General features: G+C 44.8%; 3 protein-coding genes across 6 annotated transcripts; 2 read left to right on the forward strand and 1 right to left on the reverse strand.

The window, feature by feature from the left end:
* The first annotated feature begins 364 nt into the window (after positions 1-364).
* On the forward strand, positions 365-5,405 carry amdhd2 (amidohydrolase domain containing 2). Of its 3 annotated transcripts, none has more exons than XM_032586497.1 (12): positions 365-624; positions 1,357-1,477; positions 1,801-1,937; positions 2,006-2,145; positions 2,235-2,289; positions 2,619-2,831; positions 2,907-2,995; positions 3,078-3,222; positions 3,309-3,416; positions 4,593-4,661; positions 4,997-5,098; positions 5,170-5,405. In XM_032586497.1, exons 2-12 carry the CDS (start codon positions 1,395-1,397, stop codon positions 5,247-5,249), a joined length of 1,221 nt encoding a protein of 406 aa, XP_032442388.1. In that variant the 5' UTR covers positions 365-624; positions 1,357-1,394; the 3' UTR covers positions 5,250-5,405. The 3 variants fall into 3 exon arrangements, with proteins under 3 accessions (XP_032442388.1, XP_032442387.1, XP_032442389.1); XM_032586496.1 differs by having other exon boundaries at positions 365-582; XM_032586498.1 differs by lacking the exon at positions 365-624 and adding an exon at positions 691-1,040.
* A 91-nt stretch (positions 5,406-5,496) lies between these two features.
* Positions 5,497-8,238, forward strand: LOC116734968 (prostasin-like). The gene is made up of 4 exons (XM_032586524.1): positions 5,497-5,609; positions 6,812-6,989; positions 7,144-7,341; positions 7,665-8,238. The coding sequence occupies exons 2-4, from the start codon at positions 6,980-6,982 to the stop codon at positions 7,784-7,786; spliced, it is 330 nt and encodes a 109-aa protein (XP_032442415.1). The 5' UTR covers positions 5,497-5,609; positions 6,812-6,979; the 3' UTR covers positions 7,787-8,238.
* A 2-nt stretch (positions 8,239-8,240) lies between these two features.
* Positions 8,241-13,518, reverse strand: jmjd8 (jumonji domain containing 8). 2 transcript variants are annotated; one of them, XM_032586512.1, is made up of 9 exons: positions 13,376-13,518; positions 13,207-13,302; positions 10,443-10,491; positions 10,269-10,365; positions 10,131-10,199; positions 9,942-10,061; positions 9,530-9,597; positions 8,665-8,799; positions 8,241-8,583 (listed from the first exon to the last, which is right to left on the reverse strand). In XM_032586512.1, the coding sequence occupies exons 1-9, from the start codon at positions 13,444-13,446 to the stop codon at positions 8,503-8,505; spliced, it is 786 nt and encodes a 261-aa protein (XP_032442403.1). In that variant the 5' UTR covers positions 13,447-13,518; the 3' UTR covers positions 8,241-8,502. The 2 variants fall into 2 exon arrangements, with proteins under 2 accessions (XP_032442403.1, XP_032442404.1); XM_032586513.1 differs by lacking the exons at positions 13,207-13,302; positions 13,376-13,518 and adding an exon at positions 11,368-11,437.
* Positions 13,519-17,424: the final 3,906 nt, after the last annotated feature.

Consider the following 17,424-nt stretch of genomic DNA (forward strand, 5'->3'; position numbering starts at 1 on the left):
CATAAACAGAAAGTGACAGGATACAGAACTTGCCACTGTACCTTTCAAAGTAAATTAGAAAACATGAACACAGACCACAAAATAACTCAAAGATAAGTTAAGATGAGAACATATTCTAACATTAGATCTATAATATCTAAGAAAGAGCAGTGAAACTGAATACATATTTTAACATCCTTCATTAATTCCAAATTTTCTCCCAGAACTGTCTTAAATATATTATTTTGAAATAATTGTTTCTATATTTTTATTAATGTGTTAATAAAAACAGAGAATGTTCGGATGCAGATTTCTGACTTGATTAAAACATAAATTCATGTTTTATTTTCTTCAGATTTTCAGCAGATGAGAACTGAAGCTGACTTTTCGCTTCCGGTCAGCTGACCTGCAGCTGTGTTCTGTCACATGACTGCGCTTCCTCCGCTGACCCCTCCAGCTCCAGTTAGACCAGTAAATCCCCGAGCAGTTCTTACTGGGATTCCTGGAGAACATCTGTCTCTGCTGTTTCCGGCTCCAGGAGTCCGAACCGGACCACGACCGGACCTGTTTCCGGGGGTTAGTTTGTGCCGAAGGAACCTCCAGGTAGGATGACCCGTGGAGCTCTGAAGCGGTTTCTGTGGGAAGGTGAGAAACCGGAGTCAAACCGGATTCTTCCAGAAACGGACGGGTTTTAAACGCAGTCCGGCGCAGAGACGCCACAGGGGCAGAAACAAGTCAGGGGTCAAAGTTCGCATCAGCAGAGAAGCTAAGACAAGAGTCCGCCATGATGGCTGCTTCACGGGAAAAGCTCAATAAAACAAGGAGGTCGCTGGTTCTGGTGCCGGTTCTGGAATCCAACAGAAGCTAGAGATGAACCCTTCTGGATCAGGCAGAACCAGACAGCCTGTGTAGATGGTTCAGGGTCCAGCTGGACGGGTTCTGGTTCTGATTGGCCCGGGGTCGGTCCAGGATGGAGCAACAGGCTGTGTGGCTGAGTCCGGACCGGGACAGAACCAGTAGTTTCCTGCTGGTTGCGACCCGTTTCGTCATGAACAGAATCGGTACTGTCAGGTTCTTGAGACGTTTGAGTTTGATTTATGTGAACCGGGTCTTTAGGTTCTGGTCCGATGTTGGGAACCGGGTTCCTGTCCAACTCTGCGCTCCTTTGATGCTGAAGCCATTTTATTTTATTCACCTTTAATGTTACAAAATGGAAAACCTATTAAAAATCCTTCGGTTCTGACTGAAGTCTGTAATTTGGTTTTATTCTTATTTATTTTATTCCTCCACTGGTTGTCTTCTGCAGCTTTTCTGTATGTTGTTTCTGTTGTTTTCAGCTTCTTTTAATAATTTTTAAAAAGCTTTCACTTCCGGCAGAGCGGAGCGTCTGATTGGCCGAGCCGCCGGGCGCCAACATGCCGTCCAACAAGTCCGTGTCTGACGCTCCCATCATCCAGTTCACCGACTGTAGAATCCTGAGGGAGCACAAGCTACAGAGGTACTGTCAGGGTCAAAGGTCAAAGCAACGTGGCCTGCTTAGATCAGTGTCAGGTATACCTGTACTAAACTGGCTAAATATAAGATACCTGATAACTCCGTCAGCGCCTCCTACAGGAAGGGGTTGTTCCAATACTTCATGATTCAGGAAACCTTGAAGAGGTTTTATTTAGGCCAATCCGACTCATAAACAAGCTCCGACACTAAATGTATTCAGAACCCAAAACTTCTTCATGGTTTTAGTGAGCTGTTCTCTGTTATTGAAAATGTTTGGATATTTTGAAACTGGAGGACGGGTAACCTGGACGTCCTTTGTCTCTGTAGGGAGGACCTGTGGGTCCGGGACGGGAAGATCCTGGACCCAGAGAAGCTGTTCTTCGACGAGCAGGGCTACGCCGACTGTCGCCTCGACTGCGGAGGCGCCATCGTCGCCCCGGGCTTTATCGACGTCCAGATCAACGGTGAGGGACGCGTCCCTCAAGAGGACGGCCGGGGGACGGACGCTCAGACGTCTTCTCTCGTCCCGCAGGAGGCTATGGCGTGGATTTCTCCCAGCCCTGCGAAGACGTCTCCGCCGGAGTGTCTCTGGTGGCCAAGAAGATCCTGGAACACGGCGTGACGTCCTTCTGTCCCACCCTGGTTACGTCTCCGCCCGCCGTCTACCACCAGGTGGCGTCCTCCTCTGGACTGGAGAACCTGAAGGTCCAACGGGTCCAACGGGTCCTGCTGCTGGGTTTAACATCCTGAATGTGTTTCAGGTTCTGCCTCAGATCAACGTTCACAATGGAGGACCTGATGGAGCCGGAGTCCTGGGTAAGACCAGAGGGCAAAGTTCAGTTCTTGTTTTTGACGTGTTCTGGGTCCAACCGTCACCAAGTAGAGCAGAACCTTCTGAACAGTGTGGCAGGATTTTAAACAGGTCCACAGAGACAGAAACCAGTAGAATTTCCTGCCATCCGGTCTTCAAGGAGAACACCAGTTTTTAGGAATTCAGGTCTGACTTTAACTAGGCCATACTAACCTATGAAGCCCATGATGAGCAGAAATGAACCCTGTTGGACCCCAGGGCGATCCATGTTGTCTGCTGCTTGTCCAGCCTGTCCCCCATGGACAGACTCCTGTCTCATGTCCCCGGTGTCCAGGGTTCCACCTGGAGGGTCCGTTCATCAGCTCGGAGAAGCGGGGCGCCCACCCGGAGCGGTTCTTGAGGACGTTCCGGTCCGGAGGGTCGGACGACCTGATGGAGACCTATGGCAGCCTGGACAACGTCGCCATGGTGACGCTGGCTCCCGAGTTGCCCCACAGCCAATCGGTGGTCAGCACTCTGCGGCAGAAGGGCGTCACTGTGTCTCTAGGTGGTTCTCCCTGACCCCACGGTTCTGGTTCTGGTGAGTCGGGTCAGCCGTGTGACGTAGAGACGCTGTTTGCAGGACATTCGGTGGCCAACCTGTCCCAGGCGGAGGACGCCGTGCGCCACGGGGCCTCCTTCATCACCCACCTGTTCAACGCCATGCTGCCGGTGAGTCCCAACAGAACAGGGGCTGGTCAGGACCTGGCTCGGTCAGGAGGTTCTCACCCTACCCTCTCTCTATCCGGCCCAGTTCCACCACCGCGACCCGGGCATCGTGGGTCTCCTGACCAGCGACCAGATCCCGGCGGGTCGCACTGTGTTCTACGGGATGATCGCTGACGGGATCCACACCAACCCGGCCGCCTTGCGCATCGCACACCGGGCGCACCCTTCAGGTCCGTTCCGGGACGTTCTGACTGGACCCGAACCAGAGACGTGTAAATGTCCAGGATGTCTCTGAGGATGTGTGTGTGTCCCTCAGGGCTGGTGCTGGTGACGGACGCCATCACGGCCATGGGCCTCCCTCCGGGCCGCCACACGCTGGGCCAACAGGTCGTCCAGATCCAGGGACTGCACGCCTACGTGGCAGGTCTGCGTCTCCCTCGCCGCTGCCGCCGCCACCATTAACTGCTGAGCAGGGGAAAAGTAGTTGACCCTTCCGGATTCCTCCTGCTTTAGATGTTTCATTTTATTGATTAAAGTCAAGGACAAATTTTAAAACAATTTCGGAAATATTGATCTAGCTTCGAGGCTGGCCTAGTCAAAGTCTGGATATAAATCAGACTGAGATGGTACGTCATGACCTTAATCAGGTTGAATCAGCCCTCCCATTTGTCTGAAAGAGCAGGGTCAAAGGTCATCCACAGTGATGTTAGTCAGCTGTCAGATTCTGTTTTTAAGTGATGAATACTTTTTCACAAATTAGTTGAATTTAGGAGTTTTTTTTCTTTAACAAGTGAAGTTATCAGGTTAAAGCTGTTATCTTTGTCCCGTTAAAGTTAGTTTAATCTGAAACCAAATTATTTTCCTTTGGAATCAATAAAGGGCTTCTGAATTTGAGCATTTAGGTTAGGTTAGGTTAAACTTTATTAATCCCATAGGGAAATTGAGGTTATCTGTTGCTCACACATTAATTCACATCCACACAGCATTAAAATCCTACAGCTGGAGACATCCATAAAAGGTAGTTCATCCCGCGAATACACAAATCTATTAATGCTGACTTGCATTAGCAGATTTAGGCTAATCGTCCACACAAGAACAAACTTATCACATTCACGCAGCACCGACCAGTGAGCAACAAACGTGCAGCCTCGCTCACGCAGGCTCAAAAAGAGGGTCTCATTTCCGTTTTACGAAGCAGCAGCAGAAATCTGAAAGGGGGTGAAGTACACAGCAATACTACACATTGCTGTGTGTTTGTAATTATTCCCAGTTGATCCTGTGGGATTAATGTGAGTTAGCTGATTAATCTCCTGGACGAGCCCCCAAAACCGTCACAGCACAGGATCAGCATGAAAACCTGGACTGGACTGGAAGATACAGGAACCCTGAACGATACAGATTACCATATCGGACCGGACCAGAGTGGAAAGAATCTTTGGTTCATCTGAAACCCGGACCTGTCAGCAAGCTGTCTGCTGATTGGATGATGTGTCAGTTAAACTGGCACATGCGTAAACTCTGTGGTTCAGGGTCAGGTCAGAGGTCAGGCGGCAGAGTGGAAATGTAAATCAGCAGGCGATCACAACTCTGTGTGTTTCAGGCACCAAGACGCTGAGCGGCAGCATCGCCACCATGGACATGTGCGTTCGCCACTTCAAGCAGGCTGCAGGTCAGTTTGCCGCCACTTCCTGTTTCCATGTTGCTGTTGGTTCTGTTGCGATACCGGGCTGCCATACTGGGTTACTGGTACTGCTTCATTTGTGCTAATCATTTCTTTTCAAAATGTGCTGAAACGGATCCATTGTTCTGGTCTGTGATGAATGGAGCCAGCACCTCAGCATGATACCTGCCCTACCGTGCATCACAGCCTCTTCAGGCCCTGAGACGCTCCTCCACCAGAGCCATGCGGTCGGGCTGAGCTCCAGCTGCTGGTTCTACAGAACCTGCTGGTTGACTGTGCCCCCGCAGACCCCGCCTCTGACTCCGCCTCTTTGTCGCCCCCAGGCTGCAGCGTGGAGGACGCCCTGGAGGCGGCGGCGCTGCATCCGGCCCGGTTGCTCGGTATCAGCCACAGAAAGGGCAGCCTGCACTACGGCGCCGACGCAGGTCCTTTTCTCCCTCTGGACGGTTCTGGAGGTTCTGGAGCCGCTCTAACTGTGTTTGTCTCCGTGTCACAGACCTGGTTCTGCTGGACGACGGGCTTCGGGTCAGAACCACCTACATCTCTGGAGAGGAGGTCTGGAGGGCAGAACTATAGAAGAAGAAGAACCTGTGTGCCTTCAGATTGATTCTTCTTGTTTTATAAAGAACATGGTTCTGGTTCCGGACCGGTACAGTCTGTGGTTCTGTTGCCAGCGGTTCTCCACCTGATGTGGCCATTATGGCGTCCAAAAAATAAAAAATAAGAACTTTATCAACTTTATTTTTATTCATCTTTATTTATAAAGGTTGCCTTATAAATACATCTCATTGTTTCACTTTACAGACTAAATTAAAATTTGCTAATAATTTTTAATCTTGATGTTGACCAATAGGAGAGAAGCTGACTGTGAAGCCCCGCCCACTTCCGTTTCCCATTTTATAACTTCACATGTGAAGATCCAGTACCAGCTGCTGGGTATTTATATACGCCTTTATATTTTAAATGGCTCATACTATGCCGTAAAATAAAACGAGTCCTTACTCTTGCATATCATTATATCAATATTTTATTCAATTCATTATTCTGTAAGGTAATTTTATTTCTATAGCACATTTTCAGTAACAAGGCAGTTCAAAGTGCTTTACATGAAATAAAAAGAAATGCAAACAAAATAAGAAACCAAAGAAAGGAGCAAAGATGTAATAATGTTGATCCAAAGGATATAAACTAGATACTCCTGACCGGGTCGAAGATCCTCTGGTCTGATTGGAAGAACAGGAGTCTAAAAAGTCATTTACTTTACTAAGGTAGTTTTTCTACCTCAGCAATTATATCAGCTGTATTATTTCAGCTGATGTAAAACTAAAATATGAAGTTTGTTGCAATAGATACAATAAAACAGTTGACAGAAAAGGCAGTGATGAAAAATCATTTTAACAGTATGTTTAATAATATAGAATAGAATAGAAGTACTTTATTCATCCCAGCAGGGAAATTATTTCGCAGTTACAGCATAGAGACAAGACACAATAACAACCACCACTGAGTAGTAGTTGTAGACAAGATAAAATAAAATAAAATATAAAATGCTGTTAATATAAAAAGCAGCTTAGAGCAGTCCTTGCAAGGATTCAAAATGCAGAACAGTATGTATCTGTAAATATATGTACAGCAAGTGTGCCACAGTGCAGTTGTGCAAAATCGGACTGATTAGTGCAGAACAATGATTTAGCTTTTATTGTACAGTGAGATGGCCTGTGGCAGGAAGGATTTCCTGTATCTGTCCCTACGACAGCGGAGCTGGAGCAGCCTATGTGAGAAGGTGCTCCGCTGTCTGTCCACTATGTGGTGGAGAGGGTGCTGCTTATTGTCCAAAATAGACAGAACCTTCTTCAGTGTCCTCCTCTCCACCACAGTTTCCAGGGACTCCAGCCTTAGTCCCAGTACAGAGCCAGCTTTCCTGATGATTTTGTCCAGTCTGTTAGAGATATTCTCATCTCTATAAAAATGTCCACCTCCTAAAAGTTTAAACTTTATTTCCTTCAAACAAAAAATTACTTGGCACCGAGATGTGCCCTGCTTGGTGCGCATGAGCAGTTCTTTTTCATCTCATATTTCTGTTTAATCAGTTTATTAACAGGAAACACAATTTATTTGACATTATTCTTATAATTCAGCCCAGAGGAAACGACGATGGCGATCATCATAGATTATTTCCTCGTTTCCGGATTCGCTGCGAGATGGCGCAGCGTGTGACCTCTGACCTGCATCATGTGGATCTGTTAGTCCTGCCGTGGACGTGGACTGCTGGTTGGTTTGTCTGTGGACCTCATCGGTGATCCAGGATGTGTTTGAGTGAGTAGCCGGACGTATTTCAAGGGAAAATGTCTGCTAAGACTAGCCGAAAGGAAGCGCATGCTGCTAGCTTTAGCAACGGGAACGAGCTAGCTTCAGAGAACATAAATGGATAATAGATTTTACTGAACATGAAAGTTTCCTCCCTCCACAGCAGGAACCAGACCCTCAGGAGCAGAAACGCTCGGCGCTGCTGCTCCTCAAACACCGGAGCTGCGAGGACAGAACCAAAGATGGCGACCTGGTCCTGCTGCAGCTGTGATCAGGCTGGTCAGCCTGGCAGCTGAACGCAGCTTCTTCCCCGATGGACTGAAAGTCTGGCTCAGCGGCTGGGGGCGGAGCCTAAGCGACGGTAAACATGGCCGCTGCTCCGAGTCCAAGCGGTGAACCTGGTGACCTTTGATCCATTATTGACCTTTGGTTCTTGGTGACCTTTGATCTCCTGACTTTAGCTGCATTTAGCCTGAATGAACCGTTAGCCTCGCCATCAGTGCGACCAATCAGGTCACTGTTCCTACTCTGCCATTGCACTCAAAGCAAGTACATATTTGGTCATATTTCCTTCCCCATCAGCGCCTTTGATTGGCTCAGTGTGGTTGTTGACGCTTCCTGCCCTCTGTTGCCACCAGGAGGCGCTGCTGCGCTTCAGGACTGATCTGATCGTTTCTCTACCAGCTTATTTTCTGTCTCCTGAGACGCTGCAGGAAGTCAAGCTTCCCATCATGTCAAACATCGAGTGCAACGCCACGTACGGCTGCGTCACGCCCAACATGATCTGCGCCGGGCCGGACTTATGAGATAAAGGGTTCTGTGACGCAAGTCTGGTTCTGTTCTCCTCTGGGGTCCGGTTCACTCTGCTGCTGGAGACAGACTCGTCTGGAGCGTCGGTGACCTGTCTGACCCGTGTGCGGCTAGCGCTGAGCCTTGGTGGCGCTCAGCGCTAGCCGCTGAGTTCAGGCCGGTGTGGCTAGCTTAGCTCAGCGGTTCGGCCCGGTTCCCTGGAGTCTACAGCCGGGTTTTCTGGTACCGGGTGTGGATCGACAGCCAGGCCCATCGGGACCGACCCGGTTACGTCACATTCTACCAGGCGTCCGGCGTGTCTGCGACCCACTGGGGGTCCGCGGCCCTCGTGTTGGGCCTCCTGCTGGGCGTCTTCCTGGCAGACGGCTGAAAACGGCTGCAGGTGATTCATGACCAGATTCATTTAAACTTTGTGTAAAATGCACTGTAAATAATCTGATTCATCCAAGAAAAGCTCTTGTATTTATTTGAGTAAAATCTGAAATCAGTAAACAGTGTTTCACTTTTTCAGTTTATTTTTTCTAACTTCCTGTTCTCCAGAAATGAAAAAAAAAATCACAGTGATCTTCTGAAGTTTTCTTTAATTCCATTTTCTGGTTTTAAATTGAAACATTAATTAGATTTTTAAAAGCATAAATCCTCCAGGACAAGTTTGAATCCCTGGAGTAAATCCTGAATCCGGTTCCTGCCAAGTTTTCCTTCCTGCCGGCGCTCAGCCCAGGAAGGTGGAGATGAAGACACTGGTGTCCAAGTTGAGGGTGGCGTGCCACCAGCGGTCCGGGAAATACAGAACCTGACGGACCAGAGAGGGATCGGTTAGCACCGACGGAAAAACCCCGAAGGAAAACTTTTGGATGAACCGAGGCCAGCTGACCTCTCCGGGTCGGACCGTGCACTCCAGCGGCGCCTCGGCCTCCGGCAGGTCAGGGTAGATGTCGGTCAGCCAGGACAGGGTGGTGCGGTTCGGGTGGAAACGAGGCTCCCGGTCCGGCGGGTAGAGGAACCAGCGCTGCGGTGCCGAGGGAACGACAACGGGACTTTATTTGATCAGGTCCAGAAAATGTTTATCAAACGATAAGTGAAATGTCGCTGCGTCATCGTTGTCATGAATTTTGTAGATTTTCACAGAACAGCTCCTGGTTTCCAGTTAAAATGAAGACTGGTCGCCATGGCAACATTAACCAAGACTGAGATGAACAGCAATAAATCGGTTTACTTAGCTTTAATGCTAACAATATGGGTTAGCATTGGTCTAATACTACTATGTTGTGTTAACATGCTAATGCTAGCATAATACTAATGAGCATGCTAACACCTCATACTAGTGTGCTAATGCTAACAGCAGCTAATATTTTTTCAGACTTGGTGAACAGAATCATCATGTGTCGGTTGCTCACTCAGATAAAAGATTTCACTGCTTAGCATTAACACAGCAACACGAAGAGTTAGTTTCAGCTAAAGCTAATGGCTAATGCAGTGATTCTTGGCCCCAGAACAGAAGTTTCTCAGATGTTTCCACTGTTTGGTTCATTTTCTGATTCTGACAGAATATTTCAGTGTTAGCATGAACATTAGCATGCTAACGTTAGCATATTCATGCTAACGTTTTGGACTAGATATGGTGCTGCCCAGTAGAACCTGAGAGGTTCTTCCTGTGTCTCAGCCTGGCAGGTTCTACTTCTCAGCCTGGTTCAGGAGACGAACCAGAACCCAGTCAGAACCAGAACCGGTTCTGTTACCTTCCTTCCATAGATGACCTCAGAGAATCCCGGTCCGTGCCAGTGGAACGGGACTCCGGTTCCCGGACCTGAGGGCCAAACAGGAAGCGCATCTGATCAGAACTTCATCAGAACCTCTGGATCAGAAACTAAAATAAAATAAATGAACAAAATGCATAAAAACATAAACTACTCGTTTATTAAAACGGATTCAGACTAAAGGTTCTGATCCGGTTCTGCTGTCAGTAATGGACCAGTGGTTCTGATCCGGCAGATTGGACAGAACCCCGGAGGTTCTGGAGAGGAGACGATGGTTCTGACGGATCCAGGATGATTTGGACCGTTTGTTATGGACTGATGAGTCCAAAGGGCGGTTCGTGGGCCGTTTGTGGCCCGTAGCAGGTCCGGTCCGGTCCGGTCCCCTCCCACTGACCGGCGATGCCGAAGCTGTAGGCGGCGCTGCGGCCCGGCAGGAAGTACGGCGGCGCCCGGTACCGGTCCAGAAGGTTCTGCCACTCCGTCAGGTTGTTGTCTCCAAAGAAGTACAGCGTCTCTGCAGAGGATAGGAACCGGGTCAGAACCGGGTCTGGTACCGGGTCAGAACCAGGCGGGTCCGACTCACCGCTGCCCAGGGCGGCGGTGTCCTGCGGCCTCAGCAGTCGATCCACGTAGTCCTGGAAGGCGACGTCCACTGACGGGAGAGAGAGAGTTAGCCGGGGTCAGAGGTCAGAGGTCGGCCTGGTTCTGACCCGGTTCTGACCTTTCCTGTAGGAGTGGGTGTTGGCCGTACTCAGCCTGACGGTCAGGGAACCGTACCGCTGCAGCAAACCGGACCTGGAGCACAGAACCCGGAACCGCTGGAGACGAAACGCCACATTAATAAAAAGATCTTCATCATCATCATCATCATCATCATCATCACCCCCCTCGGCACCGTGTTGTCGGTCACGCCTCTGATGATGACGGGTCGGCTGAAAGCAAACCTGCAAACAGAACCAGTGGATCAATTTGGACTCCAGGTTCTGGAGACTTTAACAGAACCAGCCCTGGATCTACCGGGTCGGCTCGGTTCTGCTGAAGACTAAACCCAAACTGCTCAGTTAGCAGCTAGCATTAAGGTTCTAATGAAGCATCGGAACCAGATCTGGACCTCAGTGTTACGGGTCAGCTGTTCTAACTATCTGTGCTGCCCATCGATCCGTGCTACCTGGTGGTGATGCTAACGTTGATGCTACGTCACGTTCTGCTGACTCAGCAGATTTCTTATCCTACCTGTGGAAGTTTTGTCTCAGGTTTTATTTCATTTATTTTACACCATGTTCCAAATTATTAAATTGGATTCAAGAGTCATAAAGATAAATTTTTTTGTTGTGCTATTAAATTTATAGATGCTATTGTATGTCAGGGCTCTTTGAATCACTATAATTAATTTCAGAAAGCTGATTGATTAGTTTGTCTGGTCAATTAAAGGAAATCTACTTCAGAAGGATGTTCCACATTATTAAACAGGCCACAGGTTTCAAGCAATATGAGAAAGAGGAGGAATCTCTGCTGATGAAAATCATCAGATAGTGTAGTGCCGTATGACAAGATATGAAAACATGAGATATTTAATGGAAACTGAAGAGTCATCGTACTGTGAAGAGATTTGTGGCTGATTCAGAACAAAGATGGTTTTACAGATAAAGGCAGAATGAGGAAAGTTTCTGTTAGACACATTCATCAGATTCAGAGAGCAGCTGTTAAAATGTCCTTAAAGCAGCAAACAGTGATTTGAAGCTGCTGGAGCCTCAAGGTGGAGGATCCTCCAGAGGCTTGTGGTGCAGGAAGCTACTATTGGGCCCCTAACCAGAACTCACAGGCAGAACCGGTCCCAGTGGGCCCAGCCGGACATGAAGATTCATTTTCAAACAGATTTGTTCACTGATGACTGCTGTGCAACACTGGATGGTCCAGATGGACGCAGTAGTGGATCGGTGGTGGATGGCCACCAACACGTCCCAACACGGCTGTGACGTCAGCAAGGAGGTGGTGGAGTCATGCTGTGGGCCGAATCATGGGGAGAGAGAGAGAGAGAGAGAGAGAGCTGGTCGGCCCCTTCAGAGTCCATGAAGGTGTGAAAATGACCTCAGCAAAGTATCTGGACTTTCTGACTGATCACTTTCTGTCATGGTTCTAAAAGAAGAGCCGAACCTTCAGTAGTAAAATCATCTTCATCATAACAATCCACCATCTGATGCTCCCAGGAAAACCACTGTGTCATTGGCTGCTGTGGGCATAAAGGGGAGAAACTCATGGTGTGGTCACCATCCTCCTCTGACCTCTGACCTCTACCCTACTGAGAACCTTTGGAGTTTCCTCAAGCAGAAGATCTGAATCCAGTTCATATCAACCAGCAGCTCTGGGAAGGTTTTCTGACATCCTGCAGAGAAATTCAGCAGAAACTTTCCACAAACTCACAAGTTCAATGGATCCATTGATAAAGATAAAGAATTACTTTATTCATCCCAGCAGGGAAATTATTTCGCAGTTACAGCAAGAATTTTTTATACACAGATTAACACACACACGACGGAGCTGCGTCTGCAGGCAGCCAGCTGAGCCGGCGCCATTTTTGAAGGAGGACATGCGGCAAAGGTCGTCGGGACCGGGAGTTGAACCCGTGACGTCCGCGGGTCTAAGGCCTCCAAATGTGGGGCGTGCTAACCCCCTGCGCCACCACAGCACGCCTCTTACATATCAGAGAAGGTCCAAAGTTAACATGGAACTGGGTCTGTTCCAGTTCCATGGTTCTGATTGAAATAGCTTTGATTTTAGTACATGTGAACACTTAATGCTGCACATTCACAGAATGACCGTTTGCAGTTCTTTATAATCCATAAAATGTTTAGAAAATCTGCTGTGCATAATAATTTGGAACATTTTACATTTTGAGTTTTTTATTTTTGAACAAAATCCTGTTCTCATGGGGATCTTTGTTCAGTAAAATCTGATTTATACTGTAATAGTTCATGACTTGAAAATTATACTGACCATCATTTACATTGACCATTTAGGAAAATCTGAGAAAATATCACTTGCATAATAATTTGGAACATGGTGTATATTTGGTTTTCATTAAGCTGCTGTATTACTTCATGTTTTTAGTTTACAGTACTTTATAGCAGCTTGTAAATATATTTATAGCTTTAGTTTGCCATCTGCAAAGTCATTACTTTAAACAAGTTATTGTTAATCTGGATAAAATAAGTTGTTTTATGGCTATTTTGTCCCTATACTTTAAAATATTTTAGTTTAATTTTATTAAACTTTGCTAAATAGACGTTGGTAGCGACACTATGTGGGATTGAAGCTGTAATAGCCGTGTAATATTAGTGTATATTAATCATATCCCATCATTGTGGCTGCTGCTGATAACAGACCCAGTGCAGAAAGAGTCACTGATCTGTATTAGTCTGTCTGTTTGTTGCTTTAATGTCCTGAAAAATGTAACCTTTATTAAGAGAATAAACAATATTACATTATATTATTTTAAAATAAATGAGTTCTTTTTTTATTAATCTTTTTGTCAAATTTACTTGTAATTTTTGTTGTTTATTTTTAACTTTTAAATATATTTTCCCAGTTTTATTCAATCCAGGATTTATTTTTAATTAATTAATTGGTCAGTTCCTCTCGATTCGGTTCGGTTCGGTTACCTCTCCAGGAACTGCTGCCGCGAAAGTTCCGACCAGTCCAGAACCTCGATGGAGCAGCCGCCTTCATCCTCCAGGCCGGAACCTTCCGGCTGGGACCTGCGCAATACAGCGGGCCGTTATTAGCGAGTCGACCCGAACCGAGCCCGGCGTCCCGGTTCCATGGACCCACCATCCTCCGTCCTCCGCTCCCGCGGTCCAGACCAGCCACGCAGCCACAAACTGGACCGCTCCGAACCCCATCCAGCTCCTAACCGGCAGCTAGCCTCGGCTAATGCACTTCCGGGTTGGCAGCCAATCACAAAGCGTCACATAAATTCGACCCATAGCGCATTCACGGACACCATGCAAAAAACAGAACTCCTCAGTTCCAGGGTAACTGGGCTTTACGAGCTCATAAACTGAACTCTGAACGAACTTCCGGCTGGGATTAAAAATATTTTTAGTAATATAGATTAGAGGTATAGGTATTATTAAATAGTACTATAATTAATAAACATAATAATGGCTGTTGTAATTGTTGTAAAAATTAGAAACAGTACAACATATATTTTTAGAATGTAATAGGTATATTCATGAAAGAGAGGTCTTAATTTAGGGTGACCAAACGTCCGTATTTCACGTCCTGTCCCGGGCGTCCCGGGTTTTTTTTAGAAAGTGAGGAAATGTCCTGTTTTTTAAAATTTCCTTCATTGGACCATTACATTTACAGGCACTAGGGCCCTGCGCACGGCGCTGAGTGTGACGTAATCCCTGAGCCGCGTCAGTGCGGGCAGCCCTGTTCTTAATCAGATGAGAAGGACCTCGCTGCAGCAAACAGAAAGGGGCGGGGACGGACCTTTCCGTCAGTCCCATACCTTATTTGGAAATGGGACTATTGCATTCCGGAAATGAAGGGGGCGCTATTTTCATAATCACTAGTATAAATACCTTAAGACGCGGACTTAAGAGGAACGGAAGAAGAAAGAAAGAAGTTTGAGAGGTTCTTCCATTGATGTTCGGCACACGATCACGGATCAATGCAAAACTCACAAAGTCAACAAAAGGTATTTTTACCTTCTTAAAATTTTTTCACATAGTAAATCAATACGCTTTTCTAGATTAGGTTGAAAATACAATTAACAGCTGTAAACTAGTGAAATTCGTAATTCATACAGGGGAAGGCTAATTTTAGCATGTAGCATAGCTAGTTATTATCCCGCAGGGCACCATTAGATAAAAATAGAAATGTAGATAGCATGTATAATTGAGAAATGTATTTTATGCTCAAACTGTTTTTTATTTTCATTATACAGATCCACGTATCTATTTGCAACATTCGGAACGGAGAGAAGATTGTTCCGTATTGCATGAACGATAAATATTGCTGTTCCCTTTGCTCATACAAGCTACAGAACCATTTAGCACAAACTGCTATGGTTCAACATAACGGTATGTATAACTACACTTGAAAAATATAAAATATTTTTTACATACTTACCAGTTTTCTAGTGTTTTTCTTTTATTTTTAAAGGTTAATCTTTTTTAAATATGTTTTGTACACCAATGTTAAATTTCTGGAAAGTCTAATATATTTTATAAACTAACAGCAGCCATTATAGTTGGGTGTTGTACCCAGATGTGATACTCTAATGACGAGTAGCACTACTTCAATATAGTTTTAGTAAGTAACTGCAATAAACTACACTAGTAAGAGTAACAAAGTATTTGGTGAAATGGCTATTATTAACTACTGTTTTACTGATCATAATGTGCAATGTGATTTTTTATTTTGTTTGTTTTTTTGTTATTTTCAGATGCCTCTGAATGTTCTTGAAGCTGTTCTCCAGGAGGTGATACCAGCACAGGGAGACTCAGCTTACCTCACCTTGGCTTTGACCTGCAAGTGCTTTGAAGCCGTTGAGTCTGAGCCAGTTTTCAGGAAGAAGACTCACTTTGCTTGGCTGGATGGTAAGGACCTTTGACTTTTTTCACCTAAAACATGTGAAATTAGATTTCAACTACATGAAATCGATTTTTCATTAACAGGTGAGATCAACTGGGGCAAATTTTCAAAAACATTCAAGGCAGAAAACCGGATTCCTTTTGCGGTTGTAACGTGTTTTTCCTGCCACCGGTGATATAAAGACTGTGGGCTTCACCGGCGATGGAAGACGAGGAGAGTACCCTGGTTACTACTGTGATGGCCGACCTGGACACTGCACTGACTGTCAATACTGAATGCAAGGAGAATATTAGTTGCTTTCCTCAGTCTTTCACACATTTCAGTTGTCACACATTGTTCGTTTTTTTTGTGACATGCCATTTTAAATCATTTCTGCTAAATAATATTTGCCTTTTGACGTGTGCAGTCATCCTTTTTAATAATGTGTTCTTTCAATATTATTTACATTTTTGAATGTTCCTTTTGTTGTAGCTCAGTTGATTTACATTATTTAGTTTTCACAGAAATGGTGCCGTTTCCACACAAAGTTACATTGTGGCTGTAATTTGTTGGAGAGAGTAGAACCAATAAAGTAGTTGTAAATATATTGTAACAGCGTTGTTTAACAATAGGATAACCTTGTTTTAAAAAATTTTAAATGCAAGCAAAGCTAATAACTTGCAATATTTTATATGTGTAAATACAATGTTTCCTATACTTTTTGAACAATGACTGGAATCAATACAAATTTTCTTTACAAACCTGACATACAGCTAAGTTTATGTTTTAACAGTCAGAATCAACTGTTGGGGTTTTTTGTAATAAAGTAAGCACATACAGAAACATATTGTTCAGTTACAAAGTCATAATACAAACATAAGATTAAAGGTATCCTGACTTTATGAAGAGAGATGAGCCCGGCGCCGTTAGGCTGGGATGGAGACACATGATCAGGTGATTGGCTGAGCAGCTGAGATGAAGACAGTTATAGTTAGAATTTACACACTGGTTTAATTTATGTAATCAGTGACTTTATTCAAAAAGGTTTTCATATAGAAAAAAAGATCATTCTCTCTGGCAGTTACCAGTGCAGTGTCTACTGCCAGGATCCTAGCGCCGAAGATTATTTCTTGTCAAATAAACTTTCTAAAACTTTCTCTCTGTGTGAGTCTTTCCAGATTCCAGAAGCTACATTTAAAGTTTTAAATGAATCCCTTTGGGTTTTGCAACAATTGGATATTTAAGGGCTTTATTTTATGAATCGATTGCAATTGGTAGAATTGATATGGAATTTCTAAATGGAATAGTGGGACACCAATCAGTTTACTGGTTGAACTGGAGTCCTTATAGCAAAAGTTTCCAATGAGACATTATGGTAAACAATGATAATAGCTGAGCCAGGTCACCTGCAACCAAAAATATTCTAGTTTTCTGAACGGCACTTGTTAGAAGTTCAGAAGTCCTTTGGTTTGTTTGTAAATTATATTCACAATGTGAATAATAAGAAATATATTTGGCAAATAAACAACAAAAGTGCTCTGTGAATGGACGTACTAAGTTGGCCAAAATTGTTGACTAAATGTTTTACAGACCAAACCTCTTTACCATCTAGTTCTTACTTAATAAGCCAGAGGCTATTATATTTTAGATTTTAACTTATTTATTTTAAGAGTACCATTCACAACATCAAAATATATTATTTGAACTTCATTTGTTTATATCTGTTTTCTTAATCTGCGACGGACAGGCGATCTGTCCAGGGTCAGCAGCCCTCATGACCCCACTATAGGGATAATTCATGATAATTAATGGATGGATAAATGTGCTCTTAATGTAATGTACATTTGTCTCCAAAATATTGATTTGATTTATGTTTTATTACTTTTGTTTGAGATAGATTGGGTGTAAGGATAGATAAATACATCTCCATAATGTTTCCTTATTGTTGCTTATTCTAGATTGTTTGTTACTAATATAATTTTAAATAAAGATTTAATAAAGATTTGAAAATAAAAAAAGTGACTTACCACGTGACAGACATACCACGTGACATATCACGTTTTGTAGCCATTTCTTTACTATTTAATTTGTATTTTTAATGTTGAAAGTGTTCTTGGGTGTTTTAAAAGGCGTTGTCAAATAAAATACGTTATTATTAGTATAATTATTATAACACGGTCGGTACAGGAAATAGAGTCACTAGCGCCCCCTTCATTTCCGGAATGAAATAGTCCCATTTCCATATAAGGTATGAGACTGACAGTTGTCCGTCCCCGCCCCTTTCTGTTTGCTGCAGC

This window comes from Xiphophorus hellerii, chromosome 16 (genome assembly GCF_003331165.1).
Source record: "Xiphophorus hellerii strain 12219 chromosome 16, Xiphophorus_hellerii-4.1, whole genome shotgun sequence".
Taxonomy (NCBI): domain Eukaryota; kingdom Metazoa; phylum Chordata; class Actinopteri; order Cyprinodontiformes; family Poeciliidae; genus Xiphophorus; species Xiphophorus hellerii.